The sequence below is a fragment of the Vicugna pacos genome, chromosome 5 (assembly GCF_048564905.1).
Source record: "Vicugna pacos chromosome 5, VicPac4, whole genome shotgun sequence".
In the NCBI taxonomy this organism is placed as follows: domain Eukaryota; kingdom Metazoa; phylum Chordata; class Mammalia; order Artiodactyla; family Camelidae; genus Vicugna; species Vicugna pacos.
Genome location: NC_132991.1, coordinates 91,866,581 through 91,887,044, shown reverse-complemented (window position 1 = coordinate 91,887,044; position 20,464 = coordinate 91,866,581). Strand labels below are relative to the sequence as shown.

The 20,464-nt window shown below is 56.1% G+C and overlaps 1 protein-coding gene across 8 annotated transcripts in view; it reads right to left on the bottom strand.

The window, feature by feature from the left end:
• SH3BP4 (SH3 domain binding protein 4) overlaps positions 1 to 20,464 on the bottom strand; it is an 81,011-nt gene that overhangs the window by 15,537 nt on the left and 45,010 nt on the right. For 6 of the 8 annotated variants that reach the window (XM_072961873.1, XM_072961872.1, XM_072961878.1 and 3 more), the window contains one exon: positions 1,119 to 1,364. In XM_072961873.1, coding sequence (XP_072817974.1) covers positions 1,119 to 1,236 — 118 coding nt within the window. In that variant the 5' untranslated portion in view covers positions 1,237 to 1,364. Of the gene's footprint in view, positions 1 to 1,118; positions 1,365 to 5,796; positions 5,876 to 10,545; positions 10,692 to 20,464 lie in introns of those variants that run through there. The other 2 variants (XM_072961879.1, XM_072961880.1) reach the window with 2 other exon arrangements.

Below are 20,464 nucleotides of genomic sequence, written 5' to 3'. Positions count from 1 at the left end.
GCATTGCTAGCCTTCTCTTTAAAAGAACATTTAAAGCAATGCTCAGGGCCGCAAGCACAAAGGCCAGGCGGGAAGAGGAAGATCGTGAGGACAACTGGAGAGAGAAGGAAGGGAGAAACGTGTACACGACTCTTAGTTCCTTGGGGCGCAGCGTCACAATTTTACCTGGGAGATGGCAGTTCAGTTCAAGAAATGTTTATTCAGCTCCGACATCGTGCCGGGGGCTAAGGATGTAAAAGTAAAGACGGCACTGCTCAGCCGTCTCTGGGGAGCCCAGTGGATAATCTCAGCAGAACCCGGGGACGCGGTGGGAGAGTCAGCCGATGATGATGAGGACGAGGACAAAGACGCGGCCCAGGATGCCAGGAAGCTCACAGAAGGCACTGGCCACGGCTCGTGAGGGCAGGGTGGACTTCCAGGAAGAAAACGACCCACCGGTACCCACCTCGGTGTCCAGAAGCTAGGTTTTCTCATCAGCCCAGTTGTACGTGGCTGTTAGGGAAGCTCAGACTCAGAGCGATTAACCTCTGCACCAGGGGGTGGCAAACTAAGGCCCCCGGGGCCAAGTCCAGCCGGCTGTTTCTGTAAAGTTTCGCTGGAACACAGCCACGTCCGTCTGTCCACTCTCCTCCACGGCTGCTTTCTCGGCGCAATGGTGGAGCTGAAGAGCTGGACAGAGGCCATGCGGCCTGCCAGGACTCAAGGATTTACTATCTGATCTTCTACAGAGAAAGCCTGCTGACCCCTGTTCTAGACCCTCCTTTTATTCTCCAGGGACTCTCAGTATTTCCTCGACTTACCACACCCTCCTGGTTTTCTGTACCACCAAGCTCCTAGCTTCCTGTCACCAAAATGCACAAAAAGAGAAAACATACTCTGCATTAAGGAGTTTCATTACAAAGGGAAAATTCAAAACAACCTCCAAACACATCAAAAGACCAAACCACGACAAGTGGTCACTGTTCGGGGCCGACTTTCTAACACGGTGAAGTTCGGAGAGCTAACATGGAACTATCTGAGCGTGAACTTAGCAGCCTGGAAGCAGAAGGGTCCCTGGGTCTCAGAGCCCGTGCAAACCCCGTCTTCGCCCTCAGCCCGTCCTGTGCCCAGGAGCTCACCTTTCACATCGTTAAAGCTCGATTCTGAAAACCCTTCGCTCAGGTCGATCAAGGTGCCCTCGGACTTGCACCGCGGGAGGCCGCTGGAGTTGGCAGCTCGGATCCGCTGAGCTGCCATCTTCAACCTCTCTTCCCAGGCGACCTGCTAAGGTTTCATATTCCTCCTTCCAGCTACTCCAGCCGCTGCTGAGGCTTCTGTCTCAGGCAACCATGCTGCACAGTGTCGGCTTTGCAACGTGCTTCTTCCTGAAAGCAGGGGAAGAAAAGAAGAATTTCCCTTGAGCAAGTGAAACATGGGTTAAACAGTACATTGACGGCCAGCGGGAAGCCTCCTTCTCCCAGAGGCCATGTCACTGTCCCTGGCCCAGGAGAGCAGAGCCAGGCCCACTGCCTGGATTCTGCGGCCACTTTGTGCCCATCTCCTCCATGCTCTGGGTGCACACAGCCCCCACAGTGTTTCCTGGCCTGTCGTTTGCACCCTCTCTGCTTGAGGCACAGTGGAGTTTGTGAAATTTGCCAGAGCACCTGGCTAGCACATTCATGACAGTCAAAGGGGAGGACAAAACAGGATCTGTCCACACTGCTAGTTCCAGGGTTCAGTGATGGGGAAATAAATCTCCATCTGCCCAGATGGTGGCTGGTCCCATGGTAGGAACAGCCACCTCTGGGACTCCGGCCCTAGGTGAGCCGTGGCCTCTCACGGCTCCGCTGCACTGGGCTGGAGGGGTCTGCTCCCTGCCCACAGGCTCCCTAAATCCTCCCCGGGCCCCAAGTAGACAAAAATAAACCACACGCGGCCATTTTTGTACATAAGGTACCCTTGTGTGACTTCTGCAGATGGAACCACGGTAGACTCACTCAATCACTGTGCTGTTTACAAAGCCACCAGAGAAAGCTTTAAGGGGGAGGAACACAGATTCACTAAGGCCTCAGTTTTTTCCTAGGAAAGGGCACCCAGGAGTTTAGGGGGTGTGTTAGGGGTTGGTTCTGGAGATGAACGAGGTGACTGGCCCTGGGCAGACCTCTCACCACAACCAAGGGACAGGACAGGAACAGCCGGGAGTCAACACTGGAGCAGCGAGCTTCGCAGGCTCTCAGAGCAGCCCATGGCAGGCATCACTCCAGCTGCCCACAGCCGGCCCACAGCGCTCGGAGCAAAGGCAACCGGAACACGTCAATTTCCCTCCCATACAGCTGGCTGCGTGTGACCTGCTCCCAGTCCCTCGTTCCTCTACTGCTCTGTCCAAAGACGGCTGGAAATGCGGCTTCTGACCCAGGTGTGTTGCCCTCACTAGTCAAAGGGACCCGGAGGCCCCAGCACCGCTCCCTGCAGCGCTCCTGCGGTGGGATGCTGCAGCCCGCCCCCGGCTCTGCCTGCAGCAGCCGTGCATCCGTCCACACTCTATGGCCCCCAGTTAAATACTTAACACAGGATCAGTTCTCGTCTTTGCGACGTGGGGCGGTGAGAGCACGGCCCCGATCTGGTTTGTCTCAAGCACAAGTAAGCCAGCCCAGCACTGGGAACAGGGGGCGGGGCTCAGGGACTGGCGCCCCCACAGCCGGGCAGCCGCAGCCCTAGTCCTGACTCTAAGCGACCCGTTGGCAGCGGCTCGAAGGAGGATTCTGGCCCATCCCAAGGCCACAGATTGCCACATTCCTGCACCTTGGAGAGAAGGCCCGGGTTATGGACTGAACGCGTCTCCCTCCAAATTCACATGAGGAAGCTCTAACAGCCCTTGCGGGGTGTTTGGAGACGAGGCCTTCGGGAGGTGATGAGCTTAGACAGGCAGATGGGACCAGCATCCTCACAAGAGGAGACACCAGAGGGCTTTGCTCCTCTCATTGTGTGAGAAGTGGGCAGAGGGGGAGGTAGGGGCCTTGGCGTCCTGAGAGCCTGGCTGGACCCACGTGCACAGGAAGGCGGACAACAGTGACCACCTCTCTGGGGAGGGAGCAAAGCTGCTGTCCTGGGGGTGACACATCCCTTAAAAAAATGCCCAACCTGAGCCCAGCCCCACTGCCTCCCCCACCTCCGACCCTAGTTCCTAGTCCGTCGGAGCCTCCCCACTTTTGATTTACGACCCCTATATCAGCACTCACGCGTGCACATGCATCATTGGAAGGATGGGGGTGGCACCTGGGAGGTTTTCCCCATCCGTGGAAGCGCAGATGGCTTCTGTTCTCCCCCCACGAGGTTACGACTGATATGACTGCATCCTGGGACTCCCTCTCCTGCCTGGGTCTTCCCTGCAGAGCCGTACACGGGAACCTGGACCTCCCGGAGAGCATGGCACCCACCCCGGCTGGGTGCACAAGGCGGCTGAGATTGCAAGGCACTGCTGGGCTCTGCCTCTGGCTCCCTGCGCAGTGACCGTGGCTCCCTGTCCCACAGTCCACCCCCTGTTGGGGACACAGTCCCCATGAGCAGCGGCGGCCACACGGCTCTGTCGGGGCTGGACTGGAGACAGCTCTGCCCTGACCTGCGGCCTGTATGGGGGCCCCGTGAGAAAGCCCCTGGGGCATGGAATGCAAGCTGAAGCCAGCCTGGAGCAGCTGGCTTCACAAGGGAGCCAGAGCAGCGTGCACGGTATTGAGACGAGAGGACAGGAAAACACCCTGGACCTGGAAGACTCAGCCTCACTTTCTGGACGGAATCAACACAGAAAATGTGGGTCTCTGGGGGCGGTGGGGGAATGGCGCGTCAGGGCGGCCTTGAGCCCAGAAGCTGTGTTTGCTGGGTGACTTTCACATGAATGACAATTCCTACCTGAGATGCCAGTTCGCTGTGGAACCTGACCACCCCCTGCTGTCTCCCCAACCAGGCCAGGCTGCTCCGGACGGCTTGGGATGAGGGACAGTGCTCTGGGTCCCCTGCTGCACTAACCCCACATCCCCTGCAACCCACCCACGCTCCTGATATGGATTCACAGATCCCAGCAGCGGGGCGGGAGAAAGGACCCCGGGGGTTCTCCAGGGCAGTGCATCCTGGCCGAACTTCAAGAGACCCCAGTGAAAGAGGGGCCGCACCTGCTGCCCCACCCCCCTTGTGAGTATCGCAGACTCCCGCTCACAACCAGGGCAAAGTGTCTAGTGGAGGGCTTTTTTTGCCCCCAAAAGTCGAGACGGAAACAATTACGAGGTCACTGCACAGCCCTGCTCCCGCTGTGACACCGAGGGTCCACAAGCCCTCCAGCTGCCCCAGGGAGGTGAAGTGCTCCAGCGTCCTACAGGGCAGGGCCGTCGCCAGGCAGAGCGGGCATGCATGCCTGGGAGGACGGGGGCCGAGCACAGGAGGAGCCGGAGGGTGGGTGAGCAGGGGCCAGGACGGGATGGTGAAGGGGCTAGTCTTGGCCCTGGCCCCATGGGGAGCCACAGAAGATTCCCGATTTAGAAGGACGACTCTGGCTGCTGATGACAGAAATGGAAGCAGTGATGCTGTATCTCTGAAAACCAGTTTAGGAGAGGCCGCTGGAAGAGCGGGTGCTGGGGTGTGAGCAGGCGGACCCGGCAGAGGAGCGACGCCAGGGGAGCCCACAGCCCTGGAAGCCCCGCACAGACGGATCCTTGACAGGGGAGCTGGGTGAAGTCCGGGTGGGACGGCTGTCACGCGGGGCTGGGACAGTGGTGGCCCACAGCTCAGCGGAGGCCCCCACAGGGCACTCAGAGAGCCTCCCCGGAGCCCAGGTAGAACTGAAGACAAGCAAAAAGAGTGATCAGAGCCTTCGAGTCCTCACTGGGGCAGACGCAGTGCCTCGGGGTGGGCAGCGGGGAGTGGGTCACAGACACCACTGGGGCGATTTTGTTTTGTTATGGATGGGGGACGTAATTATTACCCTGAGCCGGCGGAGACAAAAACCTGGCTAGCTGTCACATAAAGAGTTCTGCCGCCCTTCAAAAAGCCCAGAGATACCCTCACTGAGGTCCATTCAAGGGCGCGGTAAGCCCTCACTGCAGACCCGACGGCACTGCCCTTACCAGCCGGAGCCCAGGCACTGATGTCCGAGTCCCGAGGACCAGAAGCCTGGGTCACAGGACGTCGGTGCCTTCATCCACTCTCTTCCTCAGGACCGGGGAGCTTTTGTCCCGTGTGCTCAGTGCCCCGTGTGCTCAGCGCCCCGTGAGAAGCCCCGAAGGACAACTTTCCCCAGGGGCGGTGGGGGACCATCGCTGTTCGCGGTCCTGGCACCCACCAGCGCGTTCACGGGGAGCGCAGACTCCAACCCTCACCTTATGATGAGGACGTTATCTTACAGCGAAGAAAGAGGGCAGGGCCGCACCTGGCGGACGCCTCCTCAGGGCCCCTCCTGGACCAGGTATGCTCAGGGTGAGGGCTCAGAGTCAGGCTGCCCCGCCACCTCCCGCAGCGCCTGGGCAGAGAACCGAGTGACCCGCCCACCCTGGGGAAGGCTCTGGGAGGCACAGCTACATAACGCTGTCTCCGGCCTTGCTAACCATTTCTTTCCAAACCCACAGAACTTGCCAGGCCTTCCTGGTTACTCCCAGAGTTCAATCCACACGCGCGTCCTTAATTTTCTCAAAGCTGCCCGTTGGTCAGGCCCCTCCCGGAGCTCAAAACCCCTCGGGTGTGGTGTGCTGCGTTTAAACTGGGGAAGGCAGACCTCCCACCCCGCCCGCACTCAAGCCCTCGGCTCAGAGGCTCTCCCAGGCCAGCACTCACCTCCACCCCCGTGGGGACCGGGGACCACACTTCTCAAGCCTGCCCTGCAGGCTGCACCTTCTGCTCCCCTCACCTGTGCCTCCAGGAAAACTGCCTTCGCTCCCCACCCTCCCTCTGCTCCACCCTCCTCCCCACAGCCCTGCAGCCCTAGTGACTCATGCGCCGGCATCAGCTCTGCAGCCAATGTCCCGGAGCCTCAGATTCAAGCCGCCAAGTTCAGGGACCACGCCCTCTGAATTAGTCCCTGCTTTATTAGAAGCGTAATGTGGGGGTGAACAACCCGTTGCTCCGATTTGCTCTGTGATGGGTTCACGAAGGTCCACGCTGCTGCGTTTACCATATGTTATACTGTTACTATACATCAGCTGGTTTTCCCCATTTTTTCACTATTTTCCTATTTTATTAAGCTCATTATTATTTTTACTTTCATTATTTAGTGATTAATTTTACTAATTTCTTATTTATGTACGTTTCAAAATGTCCATGACAAACTTTTTTTTAAATGTGGAAAGTGACATTAGGAAACTTTGTCAGCCGCCTGCCCAAAAGGGATGTGTCAGGGATGAATGTGTGTGTGAGTGAGTGTATCTCCCTTCGACTAGGAAGAACTCCAAGGAGCCATAAATCCAAATGCCCAGGCGGTCTGAGCCCCTCACAGAGTAAGCAGACATGGCTGGGTTCCCATTCAGTTCACATATGACCCCCGAACCCCAGATTCAGGTCACTGAGGGCTCCCCTTCAGGACTGATGGGCATCTTGGACCTCCCAGGCCCAAATCCCACTCTGGGGTTGACCCCAAACCTCCTCCCCATCTTTACCATCTCAGCCAACAGGTGAAGGGATCATTCAACCAGCCCCAAAGCCCGATGTCCCTCCCCACGGGCCCCGCCCTCCCCCGGCTCTCCGTGGAGGGTGTGTTTGGAGTGTGGGCACACACCCCACCGGGGCAGCTCCATCTGACCTCTCCCCAGCACCTCCACACCACTGTCAACTCTCAACTCAATTACAGTAATTGGCTCCTTTCTACCAGGTCTACTGCATCCAGTTCTGCTCTCCCACCGTCCACCCCTCAATTAGCAGTCAGAACTTCTTAAAAAGTAAGTCAGGACTCTGTTCAAAGCCCTCCAAAGGCTTCTTAGCTCTTAATGCTTACAGTGTCCTCAAGGCTGGCATTATGGGTCCTGCTAGCTTTCTGCTCCTGTTTCTTGAGGTTCTCCCCCTCCCACCGCAGGTCCTTTGCACATGCTGTTCCTGCGTCTCGGGAGGCCCCTGCCTAATATTCACCAGACTGGATCCCTCACTTCATTCACGTCTCTGCTCAAATGCCACTGAATCAGCAAGGACAGGTGTCTGCAGTATCCACATACCTCACTCTGCCCATCTTCCCTACTTTCCTTACCAGCACCACACATATCCTGTGCTTTTCTGTCTCCAGCCTGATTTCCCTATGAGGCCACGGAACTCAGCTGCCCCCTGAGTTGTGACAGGCCTGTACAGAGCAGACTCTCAAATAAGAATGGGTGAATGAATTCTATTGAAAGAAAGAATGTAGATTTGGTACTATCTGGTAGGGACCCCTGGGATAATCTCCTTTAAATAGCAAAGTCCCCAGCAAGTATCAAGTGCCCCCTGCCCCCAACAGCTGTGTGACTTGATCACACACAGCAGGCTAACTCTAGGAATGTTGTCCTATTTTGGAAATCCAAGTTACACATTTCTAAGACACTGATGGGCACCTGGGACACAGCTGGATGGCCTGGACTACAAGGCTGGCCACCCTCCACTAGGGTCTGGACTTCACCCTCAGCCCCAGGAGCCGTCAACTCTCCAGGACAGCCTGCAGCCGCATGCACCCTTGGTCAGGGGGCTGGCGCTGGACCTTAGGACATCTCACAAGGGCAGGCTGTAATAGCCACTGCATCTCCCGCCCCTGCAAGCACGCCCGGACTTGGGAAGCCACCCGCTCCCCACCCCACCCTGGTCTCATGGCCAAAGTCTGGTCTAAGAAGACAGGAAGGGGCATTCAAGCTTACTAATGTCTGACTCACAACCATAAGTTCTTCTTTTCTTTCATATAAAGGCCAAGTCATTTAGAGAGAAAAGAACTAGGAGGCTGGCCTCTGAACAGACGGCATCATTGTACAAGGAGAGACTCCTTTGCAGATGCTGGTGGCAAACCTGGGAACCCGCACACGGCCCCCCAGCTGCCCTGTGGACCTGCTGCTCCTCAGACCGCAGAATCACAGGATGTTCTTGTGGGGAACTACGTGCCAATGTTCTGCCTGAGGAACAATCAAAAAACAAACCGAGCAAGGAAAACCACAGAGCACAAGCACCTGCGGGGAGCGGGGCGAAGGCCCCGGCCGGGACCCGGCATGCGCACAGCCCCGGGCCAGGCTCTCGGGGGGCCCTGACCCCCGAGGGCGCAGAGGGAAGCCGCCGGCCTGGGCCCCGTCTGCGTCTGCGGGAGGCACGGGGCAGAGGGGCCGCGCCGGGCTCCTCCCTGGCGAGTTCTGCTCTTCACGCCTTGCTTCAGATGACTCATTCTCCACATTTGATTTTAATTTCTGGAGTAGGAGTAGCGTGCTGATTCCATCAGATTTCCTCCGGGTTAGAAAGCAAGCTTGAGTTTCGACCCGCTCTGGGCAATTTTCGTCATCAGGCTCTGTGGACAGAAACTCCAGCACGTCTGCCCCCTCACTCCCTCCCCAGGGAGTGGGCTCCGGAGGATGGAAGGGATCCAGAGATACCCTCCCCAGCTGAAAGCCAGACGCCCTGGGCCCCTGACCCTGTGGGCCGGCCACAGAGAAGCCCGCACACGCCCGGCAGGCTGCGGGGGTGGGTTGGGGACACCTGGCTTCACGGACACCTCCTCACTCTGAGGAGCCCGGAAGGCAGGTGAGCGGGTGGTGACCCGGGAGGCGAGAGTGAGCTTGTCTGTGCGTCTGCAAAAGTCTGCAACCTCCTTTTCCTCCAATGCCAGCAGCCCTGGAGGGAGGCAGATGCTGCAGCCTCCAAACTGCACCCCGGCTCCCCCTGCCTCCTGAACCTTGACCCGACAGGTCTGGGCAATAGCCCAAGTGGAGAGCCAACACGTGACTGGTGTCCCCTTCCCAGGCCCCCCCGCCCCCGGCAGGGAATGCACAGGGTCCGGTTACGAGAGGACCTTCCCGCCACCTCGGTGGAAGGCTTCCTCCCACTGACAGGACTCTGATCTCCAGAACCTGTCCGTGCCCACCTGGAGCAGAGACGAGAGTGCTGCCTGTGGCCCTGGGGAGGGCCGCCTCCCTCCGTGGGGAAAGCGCATGGCTCCATCGGAGGGAGGGGACAGCGGGGAGTCAGCTGCACGTGCCAGGGTCTGTCTGGGATGTATTTCACTTTGGTTCAACAATGACCTCAATTTAGGGGGCGGCAGCAGCAGCTCTCGGAGCCCCCCAGACGGCCATCCAGGCAGAATAATGAGGTTTGTGGCAGCATCGTGCGTCCTGGGCCCTGAGGCTGAGCAAGGTGAGCACCTCAGGGCAGGGGCCACGTCGCCTGGGGGAGCAGCCACCGAGAGCTGCACCCGCCTCTAGAACAAGGCTCTGGGTGCAGACGCTGGGCTTCCAACGTGCCTGCGTCCAAGACCTTCTCCGTTCATCCAAAGCTGGTGACTCAAACTCACCCCCCCGGAGGCTCCGTGCTGTGCGTGGGAGGGACCCTGCAGGTGTGGGTGCCTGCCTCCCACTCGCTGCTTTTACTGTGGAAAGTGATGGCTGGAGGGAACTGGCCCGATGACTCAGGATGTTGTCACCGGCCAGGGACAGAATAAGGAACCCTGAGCCTGGAGAACCCCAGGGCTGAGGAAGAGAGGGAAGGGGTGACCAAACCCCTCTCTCTAGCCTCCGAGGGGCCTGGGCATCTTACTCCCCGGCCTTTGCCTCCTGGGGTCTTCTACTAGACACCCCGCTGTGGGATTGCTCTCCGTGGGGGGCTGGGCCAATCCCATCGCCTTCTTGGGTGAAAACAATAATCTCAGCCTCTTCAGAGGCTCCCACAGTCTGTAGACAACAACGCAAACCCTCCGGCGCGTCTGCCCAGACCCTGTGCGCACTAACCCACCCTACCCTCTCCTCGATAAGCCCTGAGCTCCCGCCGAGCACAGCGACCGCTTCCTCCACTCGGTTCCCCAGCCATCCCCGAACTCTTGCCTCCATCTCTCTCCGTCCACCCAGCCACCTGAAGACCCAGCGGGGCCCCCAGTTCGTGCCATGCTAAACCCCCGTCGAGCACTGCCTCTGCAGGTGGAATCGCATCTCCTCTGCGCTCTCGTGGGCTTCCCCGCACGCCCTCTGGGCACTCACTGCTCTTATTCTGGGCATCAGGGCTGTCATTCTGCCCGTCACTTCTTAGTTTCCTAACAACGACCCTCGTTTGCTTAAAAGCCAACAGACACTGGCTCCTCTGTCTGTAATCCTTCAGCACCAAGCACGGTGCCTGGCCCAGGCTGCTGTTTGGTGCCATCTGTTGAGCGGACAAGTGCTTCATCTGAGCATTTCCTGATGTTCAGGCACCGCCGATCTCTGGGGACCACCAACGACAAGCGAATGGAGACCCGTCTCTTCCTTGACTGCTTATCTTTTAGCTGGATGACAACACGCATGGGACTGACCCCGAGAGGAGGGAAGGCGTGAGTCTCCACTGCGCCTTCGGAGCCTGCGTGGGCCTGGAATCCCATGGACCCCCGGGTTTGCCCAACACTCCACTCACCACAGCTCATCCTTCGGTCCCACCTCCCGCTGCTGGCGCTGGCAAGGAGTTTAAAGAAACACCGACGTGTGCCTGTCAAGTGCTCAGCAAGCAAGAGGTTCAGGAGGTCTGGGGAGTGCGGTCGGTCCCAGTGTGTCACATGGGGAGGCCACCCACCCGCCCGTGAGGCAGAACTGACAGCAGACAGGCTGGGAAGTGAAATCTTGTGATCGGCCCAGGCAAGAAATACTGCCCCGCTCTGGTCCCCAGCCAGTGCCCAGAAAGAAAAGGCCTAGTTATCTCTGAAGATGTTACAACAAAGATGAGAAAAGAGGCCCATTCACTTGATGGGATGGTGGGGCTGCCAGGGGTGGGATGCGAGTTCCTGAGGTTTGAGAACGTCCGACACGTTCAACAAGACTGCAAAAACATCAGCACGGAAGGTCTTGTGATTTCCAAACACCAGTCATTGATTTACTGTCTTCCTTGAAAAACAATCCGAAATTATTTAATACTTCTCTTTATTTCGATCCAGTTTTTAACAATATAAGTTTATTCAAGAAAGTTATAAAAGCAGCTTTCTATAGCTTTAAAAAGGAAGCTTCTATCCTTAAAAGAAAGGTCTTCCTTAGAGAAACTGGTATATCTTTACTAGAAAAGATTAACTTAAAAAAAATTTTGAGTTCATCTTAGATACCTGGGGAATGCAGACCTAGCTGGTACCGCTCAATGGGCAGATGCGGAAGCTGAGGCTGGTCTGGGTTTTATTGAAAGGATCTCCTCTGGGAAACCGAGGAATGACAGCTCCTGGGAAATCCACCCCCAAAGAGGTGTCATTGCTCAGCTCGCTGGTTTGGATGCCTCTCAGCCAGACCCTCGCCCGGATGGAAGGGGGCTGCTTCGGTTTTATCCACCGGCTTATGGAGGATCCGGCATCTAGCCCAGGAAGCAACCGATGTAATTCATGGAATTAATGAACGAATTTCTTTACTGAAGATCTACCATGTCCGTGAATTACTAACGGAGATGTCCAGAGTGGTAAACCAATCACAAGTCTCTATAAAGTGACTTCACACACGCTTTACAGTGATGTAGACATGGAGACGATCACTTACCACACGGGCCGAAATGCATTCCACTCCCAGGGCGGGTGACGCAGCTGCTAAAATGCGTTTTCTGATATTTAATAGAATGAAAAAATCCATATAGCATAACACGGAGAAAAGTGAAATCTACAAATTCTACCATAAAACGCATTCCACTCTGTTCCTAGAAGTGTTTACCTGATAGAAAAAGAAGGGTGAACCTCACACTGAATAATGACAGGGATTATGTCTGGGTGCCAAGCGTGTGGATACTTTTGTTCTTTAGCTTATTTTCCCTAAGTTCTCTACTTTTTGAAGTTAAAAAAGAAACACATTTTATAATATAAACTTCCATTCTTTTCCCCAAACACCAGGCCATGGCTCCAGCAGGTCCTTCCCGGCCTTGCACGGCCACTCCCTGGGCGTGTCTGAGGGGGTCAATTCCGAGCACTTCCCGACACCTGACTGAGTGCCTGCAAAGCTGTGTTGACCCCACGGGACATAAACCCAGCCTTCCCCGTTTCAGCTCTGTGACTTGCACAGAGTCATTTTGCCAATAAACAATAAAAAATGTATTCCTGTTCCTCCCGGCCTCGCAATTCCACTAATTAGGAAACGCTGGCTGCCTGATTGTGATTCATAATGAAAATAGACATTTGGTCTTTGTCCTGTTTCTGGCAAAGGGCTCCTAAAACCCTGAGGATTTCCCAAGCAAAGAAAGCAATAAAGGTGTCTTCTGTCATGTTAATGAGGTGACTTTGGGCCCGATCCCAGGTAACCTAAGGATGGGGGCTTTCAGTCTCGCCCTCTGACCTCTGGGGAGGGGAGGAGACTGGTTGGAGGCTGAATCAATCACCAACGGCCAGTGATTTAATGAATCATGTCTATATAATGAACCCTCTGTAAAAATCCTTCCAGGCTGGCGAACACGTGGAGGTTTGGGGTGGGGGTGGCCACTAGGAGAGGCAGCAAGCTCCTCCCCTTTCTCCAGGCTTTGCCTCACGTATCTCTTCCACTTGGATTTTCCAGAGTTGTGTTACAATAAACCTGTAACCCAGTTAGTAAAACATGTGAGTTCCACGAGCCACTAGCGAATTAAACCCAAGGAAGGGTGGTAGGAACCTTCCATCTCTAGCCAGTGGGTCAGCCTGGACCTGTGCCTGGCGTCTGAGGTGGGGGGGGCAGTCTTGTGGGACAGAGCCCTCCACCTGTGGGATCTGAGAACTGGTGGTGAGGGGGGAACCCCTGCAGGAAATGGAACTGGGCGAAGAACCGTTCCCGAAGGAAAGTCAACACCAGCAGAGCTGCAGAAAGCGGCTGGATCCGACCCGATCTGCTTCTCCCCACAGGCTCCCCACTGTCCGCTGCTATAAACAGCAGGGCAGTGACCATCTTTGCACCTAATCTTCCTCCGAATTTTGGATTCTTTTCCTAGGACGACTTTCTAGTAGAGCATGAAGCCTTGCCGAAGCTTTCCTGGAAAGCTGTAGCAATTTTTACTCCCAACAGCACTGGGGGTCCCTTTCCACCCTTCTGCCACCAGCTCCAGAAAAGCTTCACCAATCTGACCAGTGGGGAACGGAATACCAAGTTTAAATTCACAGTCCTTTGACCATCGGTAGGGACATTTTCAAATACCGACTACTTCTTCCTTCCGGCTTCATGACTCCCATTTCGTATCCTTTGTTCGATTACAGCCTGGAATTTCATCATCTCAGTTGCAAATATCTTCCCCACTGTTGCTCGCACGCAGACAAATCCATTTGCTAACTTGATAAAGTCTCCATTTATTCAACCCTATCAATCTTTCCTTTGTGATTTCCCCTTGAAGCACAGAAAAGCCTCTCCTAACGAAAAATTTGATAAACATTCCCATTTTTCTTCCTTTATTTAAAAAAAATGGTTTGTGGACTGACATTAATGGACAAAGAATTTATTTTGCTGCTCAGTGAGGAACTTTACAAAATGAATTGGCAAACGGCTAAGCCATGGCTCCTTTATCAGTTCCTGAATAATCTGTCCCCCCCGTGATGTCATCTTAATGCATTTTAAATGTGTATGGACACCAGGGTTTGAATCTGGCCTATTCTGTGTTGTCAATCTGCATATTTTTATAAGAACATCAGCTCTTATGTAACTCTGAGAGTTTTACCACGTTCGGCCGTCTGGAAGGACTTGCCCCCATGAACTGTTCGGTTTCAAGGTCTCCTACCCGTTCTTTTCAAGTATTTTTTTCCTTCCAAATGTACTTTAGAATAATTTTATAATATGTCTTCCCATCCCTTCATTCCTTCAGAAAAGCAGCTCCTCTGTGTGTTTGCTTTTGTTGGCGCGGGCTTGGTACGAAGTGAGGACCGTACACTGCGCTACCTTTTCTTCCGGAGATACGGTGCGTCTGTTTATTTAAAAATGAGTGTCAGGACAGTGCAGAGCAGGGACTGGCAAACTCTTTCTGGAAAGGAGCAGAGTAAGTGAAGCTCTGGGGACCACAGGCACTCTGTCCAAAAACCTCAAGTCCAAGCAGTCCCCCAAGTCCAAATTCCACGTCTGACATACGTCGCTCTGACCACCTCTCTCCACTCTCTGCTCCTGGCCAAGCACCTCACCTCTCGCCTGGACTCACCGCAGCAGCCTTCCACCTGCTCTCCCTTCACCTCCAGCCCAAACACATGCAACTGAACCATTCTCCTTGGAGCAGCCTGGGCCTCTCAGCACAGGAAGCCCTGCTGGGGACTTTCCCCTGCACTCACAATAAATCTAACCTCCTTCCTGGGATCGCATGACCCTGCTTCCTTCTCGGTGTACTCATTTTCTGAGCTTAAACACATTTCTACCCCAGGACCCTTGCACTGGTACCTCTCGCTGGCTCTCAAGCTCTGTACCACCAAACTTCCCTCACTGACAACTTTTTCCACTCAGGTCTCAGGTCAATGTCACACTTTACTGACTACTCAGCAACGCAGCCACGTTCACCTTGACCCCTGTCCCTCCTGGTCTCTGTGCAAGAGGACAGCAGCGAGAGCTTGCACTTGGGATCACGCACACACACAGAGCACCCTCCACAGAGGCTGGTGGTCAGGCTGTTTGTACTGACCCAGCTCATGCACAAGCCTTGTAGTTTTCATCAAGTTCGAGACACACTCTTTTTTCAAACACATCACGTGGTCTGGAATGCTACAACTTTTGCTGCAACAAAGAACTAAATCTAGTCGGTTTATAGTTGCTTTACTCGATGAGGTAGTATGATCTCTTTATAAACCACTATTACTTCATAAATTCTACGCCCAGTTCTGTTATCGCAACTGTGTGCTGTGCGCAGTGCAGGGTTAATACTCACTGCGCCTCATTTCTGCTTGTTTGAGCTACTTAAGGCCCAACCAAGGGGTTCTGCTTTTAGGATAACACAGCAGGTCAAGCACCTAAGCGAGCAGCTTTTGGCGAAAACCGAAAAGCCACCAGGCCAGGGAGAGGATGGTACTGAGACATCCCGTATGTTCACATTTTCCTAATACCATCTTGTAAGAGTTGAACTGTGACCCCCTCAAAGGATGCTCGGTCCTAACCTCCACTCCCTGCAAACACCACCTCATTAGGGACTGGGGCTTTGCAGATGACCAAGTGCAGATACAGTGACAAGGGTGGGCCCTCATCCAACGTGGCTGGTGTCCGTACAAAATGGGGAAACTTGGGCACAGAGGGAAGATGACGTGGAGACACGGGGAGAAGGTGGCCGTCTGCCACCTGAGAGGCCTCGGACAGCCTCAGAAGGAGCCAGCCCTGCCCGCACCCCAATCTCAGACTTCTGGCCTCCAGAACCACGAGAGAATGAATTTCTGTTGTTTGGAGTGACCCAGTTTGTGGTAGTCTGTTGTGGCCACCCCAGGAAGGTCACACACGCTCCCCGAGGTGACACAGAGCCGTCTTCTCAGACGCTCACCCTCAGTCTGCTCAGCCGAGTGGCCTCCTGCCTTCCAGCGAACTTTCTCCTCAGCTCTCTCTCCTTCTGCCACGTCTGATGCAGCTGCAACTCCCAGGGGCAAGTGGGAGTCGAGCCCCCCACACTGCTGGAACATTCTCTCCTAAGACCCCAACTGCCAGGCCCCAGCCTGACCACTGCTCACATCACTCACCTCACACTCCTGAAGGCTGAGTCTGGTGCCGGCGGGTGACCACACCTGCGGACCCCCGAGTATAAAAGTCTTGCTACGCCCCCTCAGGAGCCTTGCAGGGGCATTTCCCAGTGGTAACCAAACAACTGGGGTTTTGAAACAAACTACTTTCACAAAGATACCGGAGCTCTCTGAACACGTCGGTTCACTGAGCAGACTCTGGACCAGCAGAAAGCAGGAGGGGAGGACAAAGTGGACCAGTGCCCCCTGAGCTGTGGGGGATGCAGGGAGGCCCTTCTCCCCTCGGGCTCCACCTCAGGAGCTCCGAAGCCACAACGTCAGGTTCCTTCTGCAGCAGGACATGCGCCAAATGAAAACATACTTAGTAACACGGACAGACACCCCTGCGGAGTCACAGCACTGAAACCGAATGCAGAAGCAAAACCTCGAACAGAAATTTCCAGCAGCTGGTATTAGCTGTGTGGAGAGCAGCTGACGATGAGAAATAAGGCTGCGGGGGGTTGGGGGCGCTCAGGGTCCCCAGGGACACGGTGCTGGAGGGGCAGGAGCGCACAGCTCCGGATACAAGGATGCGCCTCCCGGCTGTTGGAGGAGAAAGGGGGCGGGGAGAGCAGAGGCCAGGAGGCCAGACAGCCCACTGACTGGCATTTAGGGTTTTCAAGTGTCTTCTGGCACCAACTGAATCCCACCTTCACTGATTCATCAAGACACAAAATTCTGGAAAGAGACTGGGGGAGAAAAGGTTGCTGTGGGAACATGTGTTGTGAGCAGACAAGCTCGTCCTCTGTCGCCCAGGAGATGAGCGGGTCGTTTCGTCCCTATGCTGACAAAGATGAAGACACTGCAGGCTGGCCCGCCCAGCATCCTGCCGCCAGCCCCACAGCCCGGTTCTGCTGCCGCAGGCCCAAGAGGTGCTCTGGCGTGGTCCGTGGTTTCCTCACCTGGCCCTTTACCACCAGTGTCTTTCTCCTCTTCACCTGTAGCTGGGACTCAACTGAAGTGATGGCATCAAACAAAGAATAAAACATGGGTTTTGGAGTCAGATCTGAGTGTAAACACAGCTCTAGCTGTGTGCTCTTAGACAAGCTACTTAACCTCTCTGAGCCTCTATGTGCATCACCTGCAGCAGGAAGACAGTAAAATCTGGTTCATCAGGTGTGCACACAGTAGGTGCTCAATGCCTCGTCAAGGTGCCCTGGGGTTGGCAAGGCCATGGATGCGCTGCTTCCCAGGGCTGCTGTGACGAATCACTGCCAACAGAGGGGCTTAAGGAAACTCTTCTCTCCCAGGCCTGGTGCCGAAAGCCTGCAGCCAAGGTCTCTGCGGGGCCCTGCTCTCAAAGGCTCCGCGGGAGAATCCACTGCGGCCTCTGTCCCGGCTGCAATGTCGTGGGCAAGCCTCGTCCTTTCCTTGGTTTGTAGATGCTCCGAAATCAGCTTCTGTCCTCACGCGGCCTCCTTCACCCGTGTTCTCTCAGGGCGTCTGAGGAGGACACCACTCGCGGGATTAGGGACCACTCTCTGCCAACGGTTACACCTGCAAAGATCTCATTTCCAGGTAAGATCCTACTCTGAGGTTCCGGGTAGCTGTAACCTTTCAGGGACACTGGAGCACCTTGGACATCGAGGAACAAGGGAACAGGTTGGGGCGGGAGGCAGGTGAGAGAGGCCATGGGCTGGCTTCCCGCCAGAGCAGCCCTCTGGGCACTTCGGCCCCGCCGGCCAGGCAGCTGAGGGGGAAATTGTGACAGTAGGTCACTGGGAGCTAAGGGAGCACTCCTCTTCTCTAGGGAAGTGGGTCATGTGTCCCACCCAGACAGGTGCAAACCCACTTTGGAGCCTTCTTTATGGAAGACACACACATAAGTAACAATGAGGGTAGAAACTCCACAGATAACAATGATGGAGGCAGAGACTGAAGTGATGCAGGCGCGAGCCAGCAAGCATCACGGGGGCGGGTTAACCACGAGGGCTGGGAGGAGGCAGGGACGGCGTCTTTCTCGAGCCCTCGGAGGAAACATGCCCTGCAGATACCTTGATGCCAGACTTGCAGCCCCAGACTGTGAGAGAATACATTTCTGCTGTTTGAAGCCACACAGTTCACGGTCATTTGCTACGCAGCCCTGGGAAGAAAGCGACAGGCAGACCTCGGGGATGAGCAAGTTCGGTTCCAGACCAACCTCAATACAGCACGTATCAAGGAAAAGTGGGGCACGTGAATCTTTCAGTTTCCTGGTGCCTAGAAGAGTTATGTTCTACACTCTGTGAGGTCTGCTGAGGGTGTAACAGCATTGGCTCTTAAAAATGCCCATGCCTTCATTAAAAACTAGTTTATTGCTAAAAATACATGCTACCCGCTGTCTGAGCCTTCAGCGAGTCGTGTTTTTGCAATAGTGCCATCAAAGATCACGGATCACAGGTCACCCGAGCAAACAGGGTAACAACGACAAGTCTGAAATAGTTCTAGAATTACCAGAATGTGCCAGAGACACACAAAGTAAGCAAACGCTGCTGGAAAGTCGACGTGCTCCACCCAGGCGTGCCGCAGCCCTGTGACTGGCTAAAAACACAGTATCTGTGAAGAGCAGTAAAAGGTGTCTGCAGCCCAGCCAGCACCTGCTGGATAGGGCGTGCGTGTCAGGCGCTGTTCTAAGTGTGGCCGTGTGCTCCGACTTCAACGACACAGCCACCCCCGACACAGACGACGATTACCTCTGTCATACTGTCGAGAAAACTGAGGTGCAGAGAAGCTAGGTGGCTGGCCTGAGCTTTCCCAGCTACTGAGCGGCCGGGGCGGGTGGCTGCAGGGCCCGCGGGGCCCAGGGCAGGCGTGAGCCCAGCACGGGGATGGCTGGGCTGGAGCAGCTCCTTTCTGGACAGTTCCAAGAAGACCAGCTGCGCCGCCTCTGCCCGCGGGGCCAATAGCAGCCCGGCTCCCGGAGACCAGAGCAGGACCCCTGCGCCGCGCCGCGGCGGCCGAGCTCACAGGGCGGTCCGAACGTCTTGCTTCATGGTTTTTTGTTTTTAATCAAAGCATGCACTTAGCCAACCTGGTGTGAAATCACCCTCTGTTTTTCGGCAGAGCTTCTGCTGCAAGTCTGTACCAGGCAGAGATGAAATGGAATTCAGCCCATCGACAGCTTTCCCGCAGGCAGAGGGGGCTGACCCGGGTCTCTGGAACCCCGTCTGTGGCCTCATGATAATCACAGCTGCTTTCCTTCCAGTTCTGAGGGTGACGCAAGAGAGGCACTCAGACCGGGAGTGTGACCTGGAGCCGGAGGGCAGCGCGGAGGAGCTTTCCTTTCACCTCAGCTGAAAAGCGCCCGACGACGCCGAGTTCATCACATGGAGGGTAAGGGAAGGAACTACCCGCAGGTAGAAAGGGCACCGCCTCGGCCTTCCCGTCCCCTGCTCTGCCTCGTCGCTGTTCCTACCCAGTCGTCCAGTGGGTTCTTGGAGCATCTTCTCCCTGACGCCACGCCCCCCATTCCTCCTCCTCCTCCTGCCCTGAGTCATGCAGAGCCTTGGCCTGGACCAGAGCCCGGGGGCCCCCTTCCTACAGGACCAACTGGCTGCAGCACAGGGTCCCCCCTGGCTGGCGCGGGGAGAGGAGGCCGGCAAGGACTGCCCTCCCGTCTGCTGACAAACACCCAGCTGGGCTCCCCACAGCCCCTGAGCCGCTCCCCGGGGCAGCTTCCCCCGCCCGGGGGCTCGGACACACTGTTCTCACTGGGGTTGTGACGAAGCCCCAGGGCGCTTCCCTGAGCACGACTCACCCAGCGGCTTTCTAACCACTGTGCTCTGCGTGGCCTCCCAGAGGGACAGCTTCCTCCTCTCTGCACTGGTCTTCAAGGCCCATCTCACAGGGGTCTCCCTGGCACCCCCATGGCTGGTGCTTCTGTCCAAGATTTCTCCTCCTCTGCCTGCCCTCAAGTGTCCAGTGTCCCCAGTGTCCACCCTCGCCCTTCTGCTGTCATCACTCAGGGCATCCTCCTTAGGGAGGCTAGTCACAGCCAGGCCACCCCCAGAAGTGGGGGAATGGGGCGCCCTGGTCTCTGCTGACGCCCAAACGCTGTCTCCGCAGCACCTCCTGCCCACCCGCGGGCTGGCCCACAGCCACCTCGGGTCCAGCACACCCGCTCCCCACCCCCCACCGCAAGGACGCCCAGCCTCCTGCATCCCCATCCGAGCCAAGGGCCCCACCCATCTCCCCCAGCCAGTCAGCTCTCCAGTTGAAACAGAACACTTTTGCCATAAAGCAGCATTTCTCAGCTTTGGGGCTATGGACATCTGAGGCCAGGTCATTTTTTGCTGGGTGTGTGTGTGTGTGTGTGTGTGTGTGTGTGTCTGGCAGGGCGTGTTTCGTGCATCGCAGGGTGGTCAGCATCACGCTCGCCTCGACCCACTAGACACCAGTAGCTCCCCGCGACTTCAGCTGTGATGACCAGAAACGTCTCCAGACCTGCTGGACGTCCCCTGGTGACACTGGCGCTGTGAAGGGACAGACAAGGGAGACCGCAGAGGCCCAGGCCGGCTGCCCCGGCTGGCGTCCCAGAGTGAGCTGGGCCCTGAGTCCAGAGCCCGGTGGTTCTGGGCTGCAGAGCACAGGGCTCCTCACTGGTTGGTGGGGGAGAGGAGGCTGGCAAGGACCGCCTTCCTTTCAGCTTACAAACACCCTGCCCGGTTCCCCACGGCCCTTGAGCTGCTGCCCCCTTCCCCTCCAAGG